The sequence below is a fragment of the Felis catus genome, chromosome F2 (genome assembly GCF_018350175.1).
Source record: "Felis catus isolate Fca126 chromosome F2, F.catus_Fca126_mat1.0, whole genome shotgun sequence".
In the NCBI taxonomy this organism is placed as follows: Eukaryota; Metazoa; Chordata; class Mammalia; order Carnivora; family Felidae; genus Felis; species Felis catus.
The window spans coordinates 74,646,616-74,667,840 of record NC_058385.1 but is presented as its reverse complement, the minus strand read 5'-3'; the positions used below and the strand labels follow the sequence as shown (position 1 = coordinate 74,667,840).

The 21,225-nt window shown below is 55.7% G+C and overlaps 1 protein-coding gene across 3 annotated transcripts in view; it reads left to right on the top strand.

Moving 5' to 3' along the window:
* NDRG1 (N-myc downstream regulated 1) overlaps positions 1-21,225 on the top strand; it is a 55,093-nt gene that overhangs the window by 952 nt on the left and 32,916 nt on the right. Inside the window, exons 1-3 of one of the 3 annotated variants that reach the window (XM_004000126.6) lie at positions 445-718; positions 12,410-12,490; positions 14,899-14,934. The exons of 1 other annotated variant lie outside the window; for it this stretch is intronic. In XM_004000126.6, the coding sequence (XP_004000175.1) occupies positions 12,428-12,490; positions 14,899-14,934 (99 nt within the window). In that variant the 5' untranslated portion in view covers positions 445-718; positions 12,410-12,427. Of the gene's footprint in view, positions 1-444; positions 719-12,409; positions 12,491-14,898; positions 14,935-21,225 lie in introns of those variants that run through there. One more of the 3 variants, XM_023248618.2, reaches the window with a different exon arrangement.

Below are 21,225 nucleotides of genomic sequence, written 5' to 3'. Positions count from 1 at the left end.
GCGCTGGCCGGGGCTGCGGGTGGCGTCATTTTCGCCTCCGCCCACCTCCCCCGCTCGCCTGGTCTCCCAGCCTCCGGGACCCGCCTCTCCGGCCCTCCTCGGGGAAGAGCAGCTGGAGTTGCTCCGACGTTCCCAGGAGATCCGCGGTCCCTGATCCAGCCTGGGGCCGGGAGGGCAGGGCGTGATGAGCGAGGTGGGCCGGGGGTGGGGTGGGGTGGGGTGGGGTGGGGGGCGACAAACCGCCTCCGTCGCTTTAGTGACTGAAGCCTGGATTTAGTGGATCCTTTCCTTACCCGCCCCCCGTCGCCCCCGCCCCCCCCCCCCGAATTTCCCCCTCTGTCGCCTCTGCTGTCAGATGTCCCTGTGGGTCAGCGGCAGCACCCGTCTGTGGCTGGGAAGAGGGAGGTGCCTGGCAGCCAGTGGGGGAGGGCCCAGGCTCAGCCCTTCCTCGCAGATGTCCTGGCCACTTGGATTTGTCCGCTTCCTTTAAGTTCCTGGGGAAAGATTGAGTTCAGCCCGTGGCCACACTGGAGAGCTTTATTCTCTTCGTCGCCTCCATCGGCCACACTTACTGTTCTCAAATGAGCAAGATATCTAAATACAGAGCTGTGTTCTCGCTGTGAAAATGCAGTGTCCCGGCAAACCCGCCAGCCGTGCCTCCTGTCCCGAAATTCGGCGTCGGTACCGGCTTTCGCTAACGTGAACTGAAGTAAGCAAGGTACAGAGAGAGCACATCCCAGCACCTGTTTGCAAGGGGTTCACCCATTGCGGGGACAAGTGCAGGGAAAGGGGGGGAAGTGCTGATGTGGCACCTGGCACGGGGGGGGGGGGGGGGGGGGGGGGGGATGGTGACGAAGAGGTGGAGGTGATCCCGAAGTGGAGGGGGAACTGCCAGAGGGACCCTGCCCTGGTGTGAGGAGTCAAACCTATAACATGCCCTCACCTGTGACTTCTTAGTTTTGTGGGACTTTGTCCCCCACAAGAAGCTGAGAAGGAAGGCTTTGCCTCCCTCGCCCTGCAACCTGATGATACCTGACACTTGGGAGGGGTTCAAATCCATGCACTGAATGAATTGCGTGGCTCCTTCCCTCTGCCCCATTCCCCTCTAGTATCCCGGGTGGGGTCCCAAGCAGGCAACTGACCTTTGGGGTGGCCGTGTTGGATTTGGCTTTGCAGAGAGACCTTGGAGCACCTGTTTGGGGGTCTTCTCTCCCCCAGAGGGAGATCTCCAGGCGCGACATGCAAACTCAGGATTACTAACTGTCGGTCTGATAATTTGGAATGGGATGAAAAACCCACACAAGTTCCTCATCCAACTTCTGCCTGTTTTACAGATGGAAACTGAGGCCCAGAGATAGGGTGTGGCTTGTCAAGGCTTAGCCAGAGCTGGAACTTCACCTTCCAGACCCCTCTGGTTGGGACTGAAGGTGGTGAAAGGGGTTCTTGGTCTTGATGTTTGCCCCTCTGCCGCGAGGGGGGAGGAAATCAGTAGGATCCTCACTGAGTTTCTGGCGAGGAAACTTTCCGGGCGGAACGTGGTCATCCTTTATTTATTTAGTGTAAATCAGATTGTTCTTGAGAGCTTAGCAGAATCAGACTAGCGAGCAGGGGCTCCCGCTGGATTCTGGCCGCCCCCTCCCGGTTGGACCTTAGATCTGAACAGAGCTGGGGGCTCCTCCCCGCCTCACCAGGCTCATGAAACTTCCCGGCCTGAGCTTGCCTTGGCGTGGATGGGGAAGAAAGATGGCATTGTGTTTTCCTGGTGGCCCAAAGCTGCACTTCTTTCTTGGGACCCAACTCTGGAGAATCCCATCCAAGGCGTGACTCAAAGTGGCTGTGCCTCGGGAAAGGAAGCCAGGATGATGACTCAGCATCTAAGACTCTGGTGGGGAGGAGGCCTGACTCAGGCTGGGAGGGGGTAGAGGGGCAGGGCTCTCTCTCTCTGTCTCTCTCTCTCTCTCTCTCTCTCTCTCTCCCTCCCTCCTCCTCCCTCCCTCCTAGCCCTCCGCTGCATCCCTGCTCTCCCTTAGGTCCCTGGGAGAGTTCTTCCTGAGCTGTATTGGCTCCACTGAGTAGATCAGAGAAATGAGGCTCAGAGAGTTTAAGGGACTTGTTTGCGGCCACCTGGCTGAAAGTGGGAGAGGCAGGCTTTGGACCCAGAGAGCCAGACTCCCAAGTGTCTGTTCTTTTTCACGACAGCATGTTGGGGTGACCGGGAAAAGCTGGAATGAAAGGTCCAGAGATGCAGACAGGAGCTCCCTGCCTCAGTTTCCTCTCCGGTAATGTGGGAATGACAGACCACGGCTAGTGGAGACCTGTAAATGTTAATGGAGTTAATCCACATACACAGCTGAGAGTAGTGCCGGGCACGTGGGAACGCCATGTAGGTGTTTGCTGTCGATGATATCCACAAATTACATTGCTCAAGGCATTTCCTTGGCCATCAGTGTCCGGGACTTTTGTCCCAAGCTTACCCATGCCAGTGAAAGTGCCTCCAAGTGCTGAACTCATGTTTTGCTTCTTGAAGCTCTTCCAAAAAAACAAAACAAAACAAAACAAAGACGAAGCTTCTGCAGACTGCATAAAAATGTGGTGAGAACCTTGTCTGAAATGCAGATTTCCAGGCCCTGCGAGTCTGGGAGGGGCCAGGAAGCTGCATCGTTTCAAAGTTCCCTGCGCTGGATTAGAGGGAGGGCGTAACGAAGGCATCCAGGGTTGAGGACGTCTGCTCCAGAGCGATGGGCGAGAGGGAGAGGAAGGGAGAGGCCACGTGTCCCCTGCTCTTGTGGTTACCAGACCGGGGGGCTCCGTAAACAGCCCTTACCTGGCTAAGGTGCCTTGTGGTTTCAGTGTTATCACCTCATTCAGTTGAAAGATGGGAGACATTCTTGCCATTTCTCAGGTCAGAAAACTGAGGGTTGGGCAGGTGACCTGTGTGTCTCGAATCAAGCGAGTGGGGTCCTGTTCCAGGTGAGCTGCCCTGGACCTTTCCCCTACCAGTGTCGACCTTTCCCATCCAGACCCTTCTGGACCTGTTTTTTGAAGCATGTACTTGGCTTCCTGGATTTGTTTCATGCTGCCCTTCCTACCTCCCTGATCTCAGTCGGGGCCCAGGCCTGCCTGTCTGCTTGTTCTTTCTGTTTCCATTTGGAGACCAGAGATGGATGAAAGGCAGCGTCTGCTGCAGAGCTGGAGGTGAGTTTCCCGATACTCTCTTGGCCTCCTCCCGCACCAGCCCAGGCTTATTGGAGGTGGGTGCGTGGAGGGACTGGGGCACTTTGGGTGCGTGTGGAGCCCAGTTCTCCAGGGTGGGTGTTGTGAGAGGTGAGGGAAATCTGGGGGGGTCTGATTTGGCATTACAGAAAGGAACAGATTACAAATTCAGGTCCATGAAGGGACCTTTCTGTGATCCAATCTTTGCCTTGCCATCTTATATTTACTAAAGACCTGCCCGCCCCCTACTTGCCCGGGCTCTGCCTCTAGGCTTTTCCAGTCTAACAGGGTGTTCCTCCAACTGAGCCCATAGGAGATGAGGCTCATTAGCCGTCTGGGGGGCCTTGAATGGCCTGCTCAGGAGTTCATCTTTTGTTTTATAGTTTTTCTCTCTTAAGTCTGTGGCAACCTCAGTATACGTGGGGATGTTTACACCTGTGTTCAGCTCTGCTTGAAGAGATGGATGGGGGCCAGGACTCCATCCTGCTCCCCATCTAATCCTAGCTTTACTCCCTTGGCTTTGAGAAGATTCTGAGCAGTCTCTGGGCACCACCCACATGTGTGTTTGAGCAGCAGTCTTAAGAGGTATTCAATTCTGTGGACTGCCAGCTAAGAACCCTGGCTTCCTCTCCTCTCTCTTTCTAAGCATTGAACTTGCCTCCTTTTCTCCAGCACGCCCTCCCTGGCTTTCCCCTCCAGGCAGGCTGGCACGCTGGGGTGGTGCCCTCCTTGGATCATTCTGGGCTGAGTCTGTTTACCTTTTTCCTGCAGACTTCCAAGGCACTTAATGTTGATCAGAAGAAGCCCTCCATTTCTTAAGGAAGATAACTTGGGCCGTCTTGGTGTAGGAAAGATTGGAAGGCCATCCAGGGTGTAGAAGCAGCAAGACCATTTTGGGGAAGGATCCTGTGTGTGTGGCCATCATGCCATCTCTGGAACAAGGGGTTTTGTAGGAGGAATCTACATCCGTGCCCTGTGCTGGCATTGGTTCCGTTGGTGTGCGTTCGACAAATTATCTCACGGACCATCCGGTACAGCTTGTCCCTCAGATTTGCAGAAGAATCCTTGAATCCTACCAGTGTCCTCCTTTGGACTAGCCATTGTTCTGCTTGTCCCCGCAGACAGTCTTCTCTCTACCAAGCAAATTTATCGGGCTGCCAAAATTCTACTGACAACCTTCAGGATGATCCCCGGGGGGTGTTGCAGAGAGGGGCTGGGTGCCGCTGGATTGCGAACCCCTCCCTCTTCCTGCTCTGTGTCCTGGACCCTCTGGCTGGTTCTGTGCTCTGGTTGAACCCAGAGAGGAGGGTCCCACTTCAGCTCTGGCCCCGGTACCTGTGGAGTGAGTGCAGCAGGGGTTTGGCTTGTTTGGGGCGATTCCTTTTTTGTTTTTGTTTTTGTTTTTGTTTTTGTTTTTGTTTTTGGGTATCAAACGATTCCTTGAATGCCTGCTGAGTTTCGGGCGCCATGCGGAGCAGGAAGGAGCCCTCCAGGAATTCCTAGTCTGGCTCTCTCCTCCGCATGGCAGTTGAACCCTTTTATTGACTCTGAGAACCCTGTTCTCGACTTCTGTTCCCCTAAACTGGAGAGCTCTCTTGAGGGTTCAGGAAGTCCATCTGTGTCGCTTACTAGGTTGATTACATAAGAAGAGCATGGAGAGTTAAGGCCACCAACTTCTTCACCCTCCCCAGAGCCTTGGGTTTCAAAAGGTCCCGAAAATCTCAAGAGGACCCGTGAACTGCCTTGTAGGTTGATATCAGAACCTCTCTGGCAAGAAAGAACGGTATGCACAGTAAGGCAGCGGTTTCCAAGGCATACCCCAAGGCTGCTTTCCTTGAGGTTAATGCAGGCATGAGTCTGTTCTCTGGAACCTTCGGGAATTGCAGTAGTCGGGGAAGATGCTGTGCCTAACAGCAGCAGCACACATTGATTTCCACCCCCCCCCCCGCCCCCCTTTTAAATTCTGTCCTATAAAGAGCCCAGTGTGCTGGAAAGAACACCACTTTCATGTGGCTTTGAAACCAGGCGTATTATGGAGGGGACAAAATCTGGGCCAGTTGCTGACATTCCGAATCGATGCAAGCTTGCGAACGCTCCCCCCTGGTCGGCCTCTTTCTCTGCTTCACTACAGGCCTCCGGGAGCCCGCTGTCTGCCCGCCCCTGCCCCCCACACTTGCACCCACGTGGAAAGAGTGGGTGCCGGCCTTTAGGAAGTCATGTGGGCCTTTGCTTTGGCGCCTCAGGCTACCCCTCTGTAAGCTGGGGTGACAATATCCACCTTCTGCCAGGGACCTCCGTGAGCAACAAATAGAACAGTGAAGCGAACACTGTTTCAAAGTATCGGAATGGTTGAATCAGCAAGGCTCCTGGGGGAGAGCTAAAACGGAAGGCTTTCTGGGGGTTGTGAGGGAGAGTAGGAAGGTCTAGGGCACGGACTCCGTCCAGAGCCCGGGCCACTCATCGGGGCTCGCTGTGGGACTGTGCAGGTGGAGGAGAAGCTCGTGACTCCCTCAGCCGATCCCATAGGAAAAGCCTCCCAGTTCATCCTTAGGACGTCCTGCCTGGACAAAGGGTGGGTGCACAGTATTCCTGCGTATTTAGGCCAAGTTGACTTCAAGGTCAACTTTCCCCTTTAACCTGTGCTGGCTTGTTGCTTGGTGACTTGGGGCACATTTCTGGACCTCCCCGGGCCTCAGTTTCCCCATCTGTCAAATGGTGAGCATGATGGTGCCATGGGTCCCCTGAAGTTCAGAGGAAGTATGGACTTTGGCCTCCAGTAAACGCCATAGACGTCATTCTTGGTGTGTCCGTGTGGGGTTTCTCTGTGGCCTCCCTGTGGCCGCCCCGGCTGGGCTGGGTGCATCCTGGAGGTCCCGGAATACATCATGGATGTTTCGATGCCGGACACCCCCTCTGCCCCATCTTGCGGGAGTTCTGGGGGCCCAGGAGAACTTGCTCAATACTGTGTGTGCGGATGGCTCCCCCTGGGCAGAGAATCAGAGCTGGAGGAGAATCGGAGCTGGAGGGGGGGGCCCAGGTCTTTCAGACAGGGAGAGGTCTGAGGCTAGGAGGACAGGGACTTCCAGGTTCCCCGGGCGGATCCAGACAGGACCGTTTTGTCTCTGTGTAGCACAGGTTCCCACCTGGGTTCCCCTCTCGGACCACATGATGTGTGTAGAGTGCGTCCTGCGTATTTTGCAGGTGGGGAAGCCGAGGGCCCCAGAAAGGAACGGATGGATGACTTGGCCAAAGTCACGAGGCCATAGAGAGGCGGGTTTCTGTGCCCTGACTCCTAAGCCAGTGCTCCCGCTGCCCCGTCAAGGCTTTCGAGAGTCACGGGCTCTGTGTGTCCCTTCACTGCCCCCGTGACTGGTTAACAATTCTCTCGAGGCCTCACATTGCCTGACATGGCCTCTGTTCACTGCCCTCCCAGACCCCCCGGGGTCATGTTCTTCCCTCCTCGGGCCAATGCCAGTCTTGGCTTCCCTCGGAGCCCACGAGGTCCAACTAATTGCTGACTGTCTTCTGGGTCTATCGAACCGGAAAGGTATTCGCCCAGCTTTCCTTGGGCTGTCGTTACTCATTGACGGACGTTGCTGACGGAGGGGAGACGTCCGTGGTGGTGCATTGGGTCTGATCGCTGGAAACCCACGTGGCACTTGCTGCACTTCCTTGGGGTCCCCCTCCCTGCTGGGCCTGCTCTGGGCCTGACGGGCGTAGAACACACAGGCTGGGTCCTCCCAGATGTCCGTGGGTCTCCGTGGCGACCGGGAAAAGTAAATGCACTGATGAATTAAGCAGTTACCCCCTTGTCCGTGGTGTCAGTTATGCACGGTCAGCCGGGGTCCAGAAGCAGATGATCTTCCCTCTGACAAACGGTTGGAAGGCCAGCAGTAGCCTAACGCTATGTCACCGTGCCTGTGTCACCCCCCCCCCCCCCGCCCTCACTCCATCTCTTCCTGGAGGCCTTTTACCACCTTCTGTCATCATAAGAGCAAGGGCAGACGCAGCTCAGTAAGATATTTTGAGAGAGAGTTCGTACTCACATAGCTTTTGTCGCAGTATATTCATAAGAGCAAGGGCAGACGCAGCTCAGTAAGATATTTTGAGAGAGAGTTCTACTCACATAGCTTTTGTCGCAGTATATTGTTACAGTTGCTCTATTTTATTACTAGTTATTGTTAATTTCTTACCACGCCCAGTTCGTACATGGCACCGTATCACAGGTGTGTGTCTGTAGGAGCAAAAGGGGTGTAGAGGGTTCGGCACTATCGCGGTGCCAGGCATCCCCTGGGCGGGGGAGGGGGGATCTTGGAACATACCCCCCCGGTGGGGAAGGGGGGTCGCTATGCTATGTGCCAGGTTCTACGTGCCGTCATTTAACTTAAGCCACCCTGCTACTTTCTGGGAGCCGGGATTGTACCCATTTCACAGATGAGCAAACTGAGGCTACGAGGCCAGAGAACTTGGCGGGGACTGCAGAGCTAGTACATGATGATTCTGCCCCCAGCTCCCGGTGACCTTTCACTTGTCTCTGGGGGGTCTCCTCCGAATTCCTTCTGGGGAGAGCGGGTGGGAAAGGAAGAAGCGGTTCAGTGAACGGGGCTGGCAGTGGGCGCTGTGGCCTGGAGCCCTGTTGCTGGCCCTGAGGGGGGGCAGTGTTTAGCAGAAGGAGACGCGTCCTGGCCGAATTCCCTGTCCTGAGGGTTGGCTGTCTGTGCTTCTTGGAGACAGGGATGGCGGGTAGCACACATCCATCGTCATGCAAGGTGGGGCTGGAGGGCTGGAGGCCGGACTGCTGGGCTCCCACCCACTGTGTCCTGGGTGTCCTTGCCCTGTCCCCCTGTCTGCCAAAGGACCGCCTTGGCCCTTTCCAATCTGACGCTCTGTTTAGGGGCTTTCCAGGCGGTGGTGGAGACCGGCAGGGCCTGGCGTCCAGCCCTCGGCCTCAAGCCCGGGAGGACCCTGCAGCACCAAGCGAGACCTCGGGGAGCCCGAGGGGAGTGACCCCTGAGTGTGGGCTCCCGGTGGCTCCTGGCAGGGGGAGGCGGGTGGGGGCACCGGCCAGAGCACTCCAAACCAGGCCACCTCCTCCCGACCCCCACCCATCCCTCCGTCCTGGCGAAGAACATCTCGATCACCTGCAAAGCAGCATGTGCTGGAACTGCTCTCCTGAACGAGCCGAGTGGTCTGGATGCTGTGGATTTGAACCCTGAGAAGAAACGGTTTTAGGAAGAAGGTGGTGGAGAGGTAATTGTGGGCATCAGAGGCTTCTGCCTCCCTGCCACCCCGCCTGCCACTGGCTTTGTGCCATTTTAGGACAGTCCCTCGACCCCTGGGGCTTTGGCCTCCCCCTTGGTAAAGTGAAGGTGGTGACAGTGGTGGCCATTGGGGGGGACCCTGTGACTCTAGGAGAGCATAGCCTCGTGGAGGGACAGGGCAGCCGTGCCTGGGCCTAGGGGGGGAGCAGGACTGCAAGCTTGGTGGGGCAGGGCTGGGTCTGTTTGTTCACGACCGTGTCCCCAACTTGTCACACAATAGGGCCTCGTCAGCGGAACTGTTACAGGTACGGTCACACTTTGCTCGGTGCTGGGCACACAAGAACCTACAGGAAGAAACCTCTGAATGCGTCACTGTTTCAGACTGTGCTTCCTGGACCTCAGATGGTGTTTGAGGGTGGGCATGGGGGGCATGGGGCGGTGGAGGCCCACGGTGGGCTGGGGGAGGACGGGGGGGCGGCTGGGGGGGGGTCAGGCCCTTTCCCTGGCTTTATCCAAAGCGCATGTCAGCTTTTTTGTTGTTGTTGGTCTTTGCTAGATCTGTTTTTCTATGTTGAGCTTCCTTATACAATTTCTTCTAGACAAACGGGTTCTGGAACAAAAGTGGGAAAAGTTTTTTGAGCTCAGGCAAAGGAGAATTGGGTGAAGGCTGGCCCTGGACTGGCCCAAGTCAGCAGAATTGGGCTGAAAGCAGTCAGCTGTCTCTCTGCCCCTGGTAGGCTGAGCCTGGCACAAATGGTGTTAGAAGCTTCCTCTGCTTTATCCAGTCTCCCTGCAGACTTCAGAGTCCCAGGGCACTTATGGATGTTCCTTGGTCTAGACCAGGGTGTCTCAGCCTCAGCGCTATTGACAGGCGGGGCCAGATAATTGGGCTGCAGGGGCCGTCCTGTGCACTGGAGAATGATCGGTAGAGGACCTGGCCCCTCCCCATAAGATGCCAGTAACATCTCCCCATCGTGACCATCAAAAATGTCTCTAGACATTGCTCAATGCCCCCCGGGGGACAGAACTGCCCGTTTTTCTCGCGAAACACCGCGATAGTTCTTAGTGGCCCCACCTGAGCCTCCCCACGGCCCCCAAGGGCTCTCAAGAGCAGTAGTTCTCAAACACTCGGTATTTAAGAGACCGGCCGGTTTTCGACCTGCCGCCTCACATGGGCTGGGAAACTGAGTTGCAGGAAGGAGGAGGAGGTGTGGGGTAAAAGAGGTTTCACCCGGAGCACGGTTCGGAACCCGTGCAGGCTGGGATCAAACTCTCTTCTGTTCTGGGAGAGAAGGAGGGAGCCGGTGGAGGCTGAGATGCCGATGTGATCACAGCATCTGGAAGCCAAGAACTGACCAGGCTGGACGGAACTATGGCATATGCTTGAGGCCGTATAAATGGAGGCTTGTTTAAAGTCACTTCACTCTTGCGGTTCAGCGATGATTTAAGAGTGAATTTAAATGCAAACATTACCGTTAAGCTGCATAAAACCTGTTCGTGTATTCCGCGGGGGAGTTGTGGTCCAACTTGGGGAACGTGATCGGTTAGGCTCCCTGTCCTGGGAGCCCACAGGTGGGGGGCTGCTCTGCCTGAAGGAGCCCCTCACACTCTCAGCGTGACAGGCCGGCGTTGCCAGAGCCCTGGGCTTCTGGAAGGCTCCTTAGGCTGTGTAGGCGAGGTGTCCCACGGGCCAGGGTCTCGGGACCATGAACGCGCTGAATTAGCAAGGCCGACAGACCTCTGCTTTGCATGCCTCCTGCCTCCGGACTGGCAGCTGTCCAGGAATGCTCACAAATATAAAACCGACTTTGTTTTCAGAACGTTCTGGAGCATAGACTCCAAAGGCTGCATAAAGGCATTCTTGTGGGGCTGGTTATCTACTGGGGAAAATCGTGCTGGGGCCCCAGACCAGAGCATCCCAGGGGATCCGCCCACGGAATGCCATGTGTTGGCACGGGGGGTGGGTGCAGGGTGGGCCCGGTGCTGTTGACAGCTGACCTCTGAGAGGTGCTTCACAATGAGACTCTCCGTGGGTTCTAGGAGCCGGGGCTTCAGAGGATTGAATAGGCGTGCGTGCGCCCTTACACCTCTGGGGTGTGGGGCACCTGGGGGGCCAGGGCCCCACCCTGGAAAGTAGCAACGTGAGGGCTTCTGTCAGGCTGGTTTTCACCAGCTTTCCCGATTCTGGAGGTCTGGGCTGTGACCTGGGGGCCCTCCGACTGCCCTCCGTCACTTACACCTTCTCCCACCTTCCCTCGCCTCTGCCCGCAGCACCTGAACACAGTCTGGCTTCTTTGTGCCTCGCCCTGGTGTTGGGGGCACTTCGTCCTTCTAGCCTGATTACGGAGCTCCAAGAGTAAATGCTTATACTGCCCGCTTCCAGGTTAAGTTCCCAGAAGTAGGCTCGGTACGTGTCACCACCCAAAGTTGGCTCCCCAGGGACTCCATTGTGGTGGCTTTCCACCATGCAGGACTCTGCCCCTGCCTAGCTCCGCGGAGGTCACCTGCCCATGTTAGAGCCAGGCAGGGACCTTCCCTGGCCCACCCTTCCTGCCCCCCCGCCCCCACCCCTGCCCCCACCCTTCCCTCCATCCTTTTCCCCCCACCCCTGCTCCCCATCCCTGCTCTCACCCCTCCCCCTGCCCCCTCACCCCCCCCATCCTGCTTCTCCCATCCTTGTTCTCACCCTTCATCCCCCTCACCCCTGCCCTTCCCCCTGCTCCTACCACCATTGCTCCCCATCCCTGTTCTCCCCCTCCCCCCTTCCCCCTCACCCCACCCCTGCCCCCACCCTTTCCTCCATCCTTTTCCTCCCACCCCTGCTCCCCATCCCTGCTCTCACCCCTCCCCCTCCCCCCACACCTGCTCTCCCACCCCTGTCCCACTCTGCTCGCCTTTCCCCCCACCCCTGCTCCTCATCCTTACTCTCATCCCCTCTCCCTCCCCCTTCCCCCCACCCCACATCTGTTCTCCAATCCCCACTCTCACCTTCCATCCCCTCACCTTCTGCCTCCCCACCCTACACTCCCACCCCCTCTTGCCCACCCCCTGCTACCTTGAAAGTGCTCCCCCCGCCCCAGAATGCCCCCGAACGTTCAGTCCCATCAGACCCCTTGAGCTGGAGGTATTCCCAGGCCTGGCCCTGTCCTCGCCAGCACGAAGCGGAGAGCCCCGCACACAGGTGGGCGTGGTGATGTCTGTCCGGCCACCCCCTCTTTGGGGCTATTCTGAGGATGAAGGGGGATGAAGCTCAGGCCAAGCTTGCAAACGGGGAGCCTCCTGGAACTTTCTCTCTTTTCGGCCGTCAACCTGGGGCTGCCTGACTTCGGGATCGGTGAGGGGTGCCCCCTAAAATGCGGCAAGGTGTAGTCCTGGTTGTTTATTTTTGCTTTTGTTGCCCTGGCCTGAAGCGGGACCCCCCCAGATATCGCTTAGACCGACGTCAAAGAGCCGACTGCTCACACCTCCTGAAGCGGCATAGGCCACACGGTCGATGATGTTGTAATAACTGCGTAGGGTGACCAGGCCTGTCGTGATCCTTTCCCAATGTATCCAGTTACTCTGTTGTATACCCACAATGAATGTCAATTACCATTTAATAATAATAAGAAAAAAAAGGCCATGAGGAATGCCCTGGGTGTGGGGGTTGGGCCGGGGGACTGCATGTGAAGACCTGGCTTTGAACGGCAGTCCATCCATTTTGTCAGAAAGGTAGTTGCGTCCATGGGCCTTGGTTTCCTGCTCCAGGAAATCTGCCTCCGTGGCCCCGGAGGCGAGAGTGGCATGGGCCATTGGGTCTGGGGCCTTGGGACTGTGATGGGCGTGCAGGAGGTAAGGGCTGCAGAACGGGGTTCATTCCCCGGCCTCGGATTTGCTTCCTTCCGGGAACCATCTCAGCAGGAAGTGCTGACCCCACACCCTTTGTTCCTTTGCAGGCAGGTGACAGCAGGAACATGTCTCGGGAGCTGCAGGATGTGGACCTCGCCGAGGTGAAGCCTTTGGTGGAGAAAGGGGAGGTGAGTGGAGGCCTCCCCTGACACGCACACCCATACGTATACTCAGAATACACACACACACGCGTGTGCGCGGGGGCCCGCGTGCCTATGCACTTACACGTGTCCAAGAACGCAAAAGCCCAGATCCACCTTGTCTTTTCGGTCAAACGTTTCGCGTCGAGGAGGCCTCGCTGTTGGAGACGGAGGCCCTTGCCGTCCAGTGTGGACTGGAAAAGCCTTTACATTTGCCCAGTTGACGCTGCACTTTAAACTACATTCACATCCTCGTCCTTAAGGAGCTGTGTAGCTGCCTGTGATGGTACATCTTTTTATTTTTTTCTATTTTTAAAAATGATTTTTTTTAAATGTATGTTTATTTTTGAGAGAGAGAGAGAGACAGAGTGCAAGGGGGGAGGGACAAAGAGAGAGGGGGACACAGACTCGGAAGCAGGCTCCAGGCTCCGAGCTGTCGGCACAGGGCCCGACGCGGGGCTCGAACTCACGGACCACGAGATCACGACCTGGGCCGAAGTCGGACGCTTAACCGACGGAGCCACCCAGGCGCCCTGCAGCCACTCAGCTTTACAGTAACACTATGACAGCAGCCATAGACAATATGTGAACAAATGGGCTTGTTGTGTTCGAATAAAACTTTATTTACACAAATAGGGAGAGGGCCGTAATTTGCTGATCCATACTGTGCACCGTCCCTGCTCCAAATTCATTTCCTTTTCCACTTGAGTCTATGACCGAGTCTTAAAAAAACCACCCAACCGACGGTAGGGAATACAAATACATATCGACATGTTCTTACTTCTCCCTTTTAAAGAGTCCTGTGAAACCGCATATAGCTCACTTTGCTTTAGTCATTTAACGAACTACCTTGGAGACCTTTCCAACGTCAGTCCACAGAACCCTTTTCCCTTCCCGTTTCACAGTATCCCACCAGCTTTATTTGACCAGTGCCTTGTCTCGACGTGTGGGTCTTTCCAACCCTTTGCTGTCACCGGCAGCGCTGATGGGTATTTGCAACACTTGGACCTTGGATGTAGGTCATTTATATGTGTGCAGGTGCAACTCTAGGATAAATTCTCAGGCGTGGAATCTGTGGGTCCAAGGGTAAATGCATTTTTAAACACAGTATTTCTGTTTTTCAGGCAGCCTAGTGGTGTCCTTGGAAAATTTTATTTTCATAACAAACACCTAAGAGGTTATCAACTGTGGGTTACCTGTCTATCTCTAAGCGAATATTTGCCTTTTCTTTCAAGGTTTCGATGGGAGTAAATCTTCCAACTCCTTAGACTGACTCAGCAAAGTGTCTTTTGTTGTTAATTTTTTTTAATGTTTATTTATTTTTGAGAGAGAGAGAGAGAGAGAGAGAGAGAGAGAGATTGGAAGGGGCAGAGAGAGAGGGAGACACAGAATCCGAAGCAGGCTCCAGGCTCTCAATGCTCAGCACAGAGCCCGATGCAGGGCTCGAACCCATGAACCGTGAGATCATGACCTGAGTTGAAGTCAGCTTAACCGACTGAGCCACCCAGGCTCCCCTCAGCCAAGTGTTTTCAATTAGAATTGCTTTGGGAGGTTCTTCCTGATGGCTGTCCTCAATCCGGACGGCTGCTCTGTTGACCCTCTGAAGACTGGGGTTACACAGAATGGCTTTTGTGCTCCCTCCTACCAACACACACACGTACATAGGGTGGACGTTGGCCACCTTTGCTTCTGCCTGAAGTTACCAGCCTCCCTGGTGCTCTTTACCCGGCCCAGGGCGTGTGAAGCTATTTTAAGCCCCGACCGTCTGTTCTTCAAACCCCACTGTCCCGAGGGGTCTCCATGCGTATTTCCTTCCCCTCTTTTGCATTTCTCTCTGCTGGGCTGTCTTCTTTCCTGGTACTCGGTGATGGGGTCTGGCTGGGGCTTAGTTTTCAGAGGATCCGTCTCTGGGCCAGAAGGAAAACTTGCCGGCCACGTCTCTTGGAGACGTTGGCCACGTGTCGCTACACTTTCTCCTCGGAGTCACGTTTTCACTGATCCCCAGGGGACACGGACAGCCATGGAAGAAATTTAGGGACAGTGACAGGGTCAGGTTTGAGTTTAAAAGTGTAACATGTGGAGGGAGACAGGGAGACTAGTTCATAGGAAATGGCATTCCTGTATCTCTCAGGCTTGGGGCCGGCTTAGACCTTCGGGTCTTTTTTCACCAAGGCTGTAGTCAGCAAGGAATCTGGGTAATGCGTCTCCTTTTCTGCCGGACTGCTGTTCTTTGAGATGAAAAGAGAAGTGTCTCTTTGTAAGAAATTGGAGAGGCCCCACAGAGGAGGGAGGGTGGAAACAGACTCGGGGCTCGGACAGGCCCGTGTATTCCAACATTGTTTTTGTCCCCTCCCTGGCAACTGACAAAACTGACCATCTCTCTTGTCTCTCCCCAGACCATCACCGGCCTCCTGCAAGAGTTTGATGTTCAGGCAAGTAGAGGGAGTGGTCTCCCGTCCCCCTTCCCGGCTCTGCCTTTTCTGTTTCCTTCTTCTTTCCATTGGTTGGAGAGCGTTGTTCGGCCACGGGGGGCAGGGGAGGGGAGGAAGTTGCGTCAGCTGGTTCTCCACAGTCAGCTCCTTCTCCCCGGAAAGAAGCTGGTTTGAGTTCTGGCCCAGGAAGCAAGAGCCCGTCCCCCACTCCGTGAAGGCCGGAAGGAGAGGCTGAGGTGTGGGACCTGTGCGGGAAGGAAATGGGGAGCAGTTGGGGGGGCTTGGGACCACGTGGGAAGCCGAGCAAAGGCTTGATGTTCTTGGCTCTGCTTGGGAAAGTGAACCCAGCCTTCTCTGTGGTTTACTGGCTCCATCCGCTCTCAGGGTTGGCGCAGGCACTGGGGGTGTGTCTGGAGTTTTGTCCAAGAACAAGTTTTCAGGAGAGGAGGCTGGCTGGTCTTGGCAGAGGGGAGGGTCAGAACCCCAGGGACTGTAAGCCCTGGACTCATTATCTCAAGGCTGGCATGGATCCCACGCTGTGGGGGACCCTGATGGGATGTGTCCTGGTCAGTGTTGGGTCAATAACACACCCTAAGTCTATTTTTTTTCCAATTGTGTGTGTGTGTGTGTGTGTGTGTGTGTGTGTGTGTGGTGAAATAGACGTAACATTCAACACCATGAATGTTAAGTGTTTCGTGGCATTAAGGACATTTATAACGTTGGGCACCCATTGCCACCGTCCGTCTCCAGATCTCTTTCCATCTTGCAAAACTGGAAGCCTGCCCCCATTAAACACTAATTCCCCCACCGAATCCTCCTCCCAGCCCCTGGCCACCGCCGTTGCATTAAGTGACGTCATACAGTGTTTGTCTTTTTGTGATTCGCTTATTTCACTTCACGTAACCGCTTCAAGGTTCATCCGTGCTGTAGCACATGTCAGATTTCCCTGCCGTTCCAAGGCTCTATAACATTCCATTCGGTTTATCGGTTCGTCTGTCAGTGGGCACTGGCTGCCTCCACCTTTTGGCTATGGCGCGTAATGCTGGTATGAACGTGGGGTACACATACCTGCTCCGGGACAGATTTGCTTTCAGTTCTCTTGGGTACACGCTCCGAAGTGGAATTATTCGATCATGCGATTATCGTAGCTATTTCAAAGCTTGGGCATTGATTCGGAGAAACCTGGAAAGCACAGTTTATCTGTTTCCTCTGAAGATAATTGCTTATATTTCTGTCCCTCTTGGTAGTTTGCAAAGCGCTGTTAGGTGCTCCGATCCCAAGGCACAGGTGGTTGGTAAAGCAGAGAACGGGACCTCTGGCCCCACCTGCCGGCCCAGGCCCACCCTCTAGCCTTGAAGGTGATGGTGTCCAGGCAATGGTTTCCCAGGAGGGGGCAGGCGAGGGTGCCGCGCCCTCCTGACATCAGCAAAGGGGTGACCACGAAGGGAAGCCTCAGCGAGGGGCTGGGAGAGACAGGATAATGTCTACCCACATGGTCCACCAGGCGGGGCTGGCCAGCTCATTTAATCCCAGAGCTGTCCTGTGAGGTGGGAGCTTTTTTCTGATTGCCCATTCCTTTGTTCCTTTAACAAATGCCTGTTTTGTGCCTGGCATTGTCTTAGGCGCTGGGGACACAGTGGGGAGCGTGACAGGCGGCGATCCTTGTTTTCAGGAACTTAAATTCCAAACTAATCGCTCAGCACTATTGAGCCCTGAATATATGCTAGGCGTCATTCTGAGTGCGTTGTGTGTTTTGCTCGTGGGGCACTCATAACGATTCCTGTCTCCATTTTGCAGGAGAACCCGATGCACAGAGGGGTTAAGTAGCTTGCCTGCAGTCTCAGGGGCAGAAAGGAAGAGGGCGGGGGTTTGATCTCAACCAGTGTGTTTCCAGAGTGCATGTTTAAAACCACGGCTTCTGACTCCCCAGAAGCGGGGGAAAGTAAACACGCCAATGCCAATGCCAGCTAATGTAGGGGTTTCGTGCTGCGGTCTTGGGTTGAGGGGGTCTTGGGAAGGCTGTCCTGGGTTGAGGGGGTCAGGGAAGGCTGTTGGAGGAGGTGACGTTGAATCTGAGACTGATAATGATACCTGGATCCAGTCACGTGACCAGGAGAAGATTAGGGACCGATCATCCCATGCAGAGGGATGGCCCTACATCACACGCAGGGCCCCCCACCCCCCACCCCTGCTTGGATTCTGAGCCTTCTGAGGGTGAGCTGAGCTCTTCGCTAAGCTAATAGGCTCAATCTTACGAGGGGATCACAATATTTGCGCTGAATCTGAGTGCTGAATGACACCCTTTCAAGGTTGTCTCCCAAAACGTTAACTTTGTATAAAACTATATTAATTTGGATTGGGCTCCTAAACCTAGTTGACTCATGGTGTTTATGAAGGTTTCCTTCCACCTTCCAGCAGTCTCCAGAACCACGGGGCGGGGGTTGCTGTGGGATTTTCCTCCGGAAGATGCATTGCGCCGTGATGCCGCCTGCGTCCTGACGGGTTACTGACCACAGGCGCAGAGGCGGGCGATGACAGAGCCTTGGTCAAGGGTGGCTGCGGGGCGGGCCAGCACAGGGACTCACCAGGATTCACACGGGGCTCTGGCAGGATGTCTCCTGCCTGCTGAGGACTTCGTGGTCCCCTGTTGAGCCAGGCCAGGGCCCGGGGCTTCCTCACGCTCTCTTGCTGATCCTTCAGGGACCTGTACCGTCATCCCTACTTGGCAGATGGGGAAACTGAGGCTTCCCGGTGACCAGCAGCCGTGAAGGGGCCCCACTGAACCAAGGCGGTCTGACCCTGACCGTTTTTCCTCAATCATTGCAGCGATAAACGTGGAAGGGCCAATCTGGGCTAGATTCCAGCATCGCTTTGCAATTCCGGTCGGGGGGAAAAAAAAAAAAAAAGAGCCTGGCCCCGTAGATAATCTGAAGGATGCTTCGGTGGGCTAACGTTTAGCCCATTGAAGGCAAGCCGATGCGGGAGTCAGGAGTGGATGTGCCGTAGCGGTGCCCCACTGTCCTCTGTGCCTCTGGTTGGTTCCTCACTGCTCCTTGCGGTGGGGCCCCACCCAGCCCGGCAGTTCCTTGGAAGTCAAGTGTAAGGAGTCTGAGCAGCCTTTCTGTGTGTGTCCGAAAGCGGCCAATGTTATTTCTTGAAAAATATTCGGTGCTTCAGCATGTTGACTAACTCAAGCAGATTCTTTGTTCTTTGTTCTTTTCCCAAAGCACCATTTTTTTCCACCCCCCCCCCCCCCCCCGAATCCAAACACACACCGTCGCCCGGAGCTTAGCAGCAAGAAGCTACTGGAGGGTCTGTTGCCCGAGCTGCTGGGCTGCCCGCCTCAGGAGAGGCCCAGCTGCCAGAGCGGTGGCCTCGTGGCCTCCTGTCTTCCTGGGGGCATCATCTCACGGTGGGCAGTTTGCTTTGGCCTGCGGGATGTTTTGGGGCAGGTTGATTGGTACCCGGGCATGTGAGGTTTTGCGACCTGCTCTCGGGACCCCACTTTACCTGTCTTTCCTGGAGACCCTCTGGGACCCTCGGAGCACGGGGCTCGGTGGGCACGGCTGAGGTGCCGGGACTGCAGGAAGGATGTAAGATGAGGTGACTCTGCAGAGAAGTTCCTGGCGTCGGGATCTAGGTAGCTGTGTTTGCAAATTTGGTGAGTGGGGTAGGTGGGAGTGTTTCGGGTTCCAGCTTACTTCCTTTGGCTGGAATCCTGGAATCCAAGAATATCAGGGCTGGCAGATGCTTTATGATCCAGCCCTTCCCTTTCTGCTCCAGGCAGGGAGGCTTGACGGAGGGCCACTGAGGAGAGAGGAGGGGGGAGAGGGAGCCAACGTGTATCGGCACACTGATTGTCTCAGGGCTTCCTTCCCAAGGTGGGAATGTTACCCTCTCCTGCAGATGAGAAATCAGTCTGGAGATGTTAAGAAGGGTCCTCGCCAAAGGGTGCTATCAAGATAACCCTCAGTTTTGGCCCATGTGACTCTGAGATCTGTGATAATCATGGGGGGCGTAATAGCTGACTTCCGGGCATTAACTGTACCCCAGAAACAGTGCTGGCCTCTTCTGCGTTGTCTCCTTAATCCTTACATCAGCCCTTAGGAGAGGTGTTAGCACCACCTTACTTTCTAGTGGAGGAGACGAGGCTCAGAGAAGGTTTAGGGCATCTGGCCCGGGTCCCTGAGAGCTGAGATAGATGATGAAGCCAAAGCCAGTCCCCGGGGCCAAGAGTCAAGGTCCGCATAACCAGTAGGGGGAGGGGGGCGCAATTTGCCGCCCACTGACCCTCACTCCTCCCCTGAGACAGGAAACTCTCTGTGGCCCCAAATCGCCTCTCTTGTTGGCTTTGCTGTTTCTAATTCCTTCCACCTGGATCTTTAGTTATTCAGATAGTTTGATTTGATTTGGTTTCCATGGGAATCTGTGTCTTTGTGCTCCCCAGGGGTCCCTGGGCAGGGAGCTGATGTCACCCACAGGGCCTCCGGGTGCAGGGCGTCGGGGGCTGGGGCACAGGAGGTGGTAGGCAGGGTCTGCTGGGGTCTGGCCTCCCACTCTGGAGCCCAGTCTGATCCTGGGGTGGAGGGGGGGGCGGGGGGGGGCAGAAGTGATTTTCCCCCCTTTTCTTGGAAGCAGAGCAGCTTCTAGGGAAAATGGAAACAGTGACCTTTTACTAATTTCTTTTCACACAGTTGCTTCTTGTTTTCATGCTCCCTGACTGAAGGTGGGCAGAACTCAGGCTTGGAAATCCTCAACCCACCGTTTCCCATCTCTGCCCTCCCCCGGCCCCACCTCCCAGCAAGGCCACTGGAGCTTAGAGCGAACCCTTAGTGACAGATGGCAAAGCGTTCATCTGGGTCACCGAGAAATGAGGCTTGCCTCTTCTTCTGCCCTCCTCTGCGGGTTTCCTGGGGGTGCCCTCCCCGGGGGTGAGGGGTGGGAGAGGAGTGCCTCTCCCACCGAGCACCCCCATGGTGGGGCTTGGCTCTCCCCGGGTCTGTCCAGCCCAGGCTGTCAGGCTCACCGAGGGCAGATGCCCATCTCTTGGTGTCACAGGCCTGGTGCACTGGACAGAAGCGGGTTCTGATCAGCTCTGTCTTTGCTAGTCGTGTGTCCTTGGCCAGTGGCCCGACCTCCCAGGGGCTTCCTCTTCCGATCTGTAATTTGGGGGAGTATCACCACCCCTGAGAGGGTGTTGTGAACATGAAATAAACACAGCATGGGACTCAGCACGCAAGCCTCCCTCTTCTGCTGGATGGATGGATGCTGGGCGCTCCTCCCTCTCTTTTCTCTGATCCGACAAAGACCCTTCCTCCTAATTCTTTCTTCCTTGGAGAATTGGTCTTCCCCGTGGGTTCCGGCTTCCCTCTGTATTCCCAGACTGATGCCTGTCTTCCCGCAGCGGCCGGTTTCCTGACTCTGTAGCTTTGCTATGATGTGATGACAGCATTAAGGAAACCTGAGAAACGGGGTGTGGGGGGGCAGCCACGAGTTCCACTGGACGACTTTGAGGTCTTATCTTCTAGGGGCACCCGGCATGCCTTCGGCAGCCCTGGGCTCGGCTGGGAATTAGGACCCGGCGGCCCAAGGGCTTGTCCTGAATCTTGACTCCGCTGTGTGTGTGTGTGTGCTGGGATGCACAGAAGCTGGCTTTTTCCATTTGTGAAATAGCTGTCATGGCGTTTGCCCAGTAAACAGATGACTGTCCCTAGATGGAAATAGATAATATATGTTTCTTCCACATGGGTGGCCCTCCCTGGCACCCTTCATCCCTTATCTGGTTCTTATTTAATGGGAAGGATAAGATAACAAGGGTAAGGCATAGCCAGGCCTACCCCTTCCCCACTGTGGGCCCTGGAGATGAGCCAGGAAGACAGGGGTGGGGGGGAGGGTATAATTTACAGAAAGGACGGTGATGGGGCGAGCCCTTGGCATTTTCTCTTGAGCCTCGCTTGTCACGATTAGCCTTTCCTGCCCCAACAAGGCTTGAGCTCATGCTGCGTTTGACTAGCCAAAGAGTGCCCTCCGCCCTTGGCCACGCCTTGACCAAGATGTGCTAGACTGAGGGGAGGGGCAGCCCAGCGCCCCAGCTGACTTAGCGTCTGTCTCAGGGTGTCATCCCTTAGAGTCCAGAGCATTCAGCCTCTCCCCAGGGCCTGCTGGGAAGGAGGGGATTGGGGAGGGAGGTGGCGGCAGCTGGTCTCAGCTCCCCTGGATCACTCAACCCGTTGACTTAAGCCATTGGGACCCCTTGTGGCTTCACGCTGATTATCTCTGCGATGGGCATCC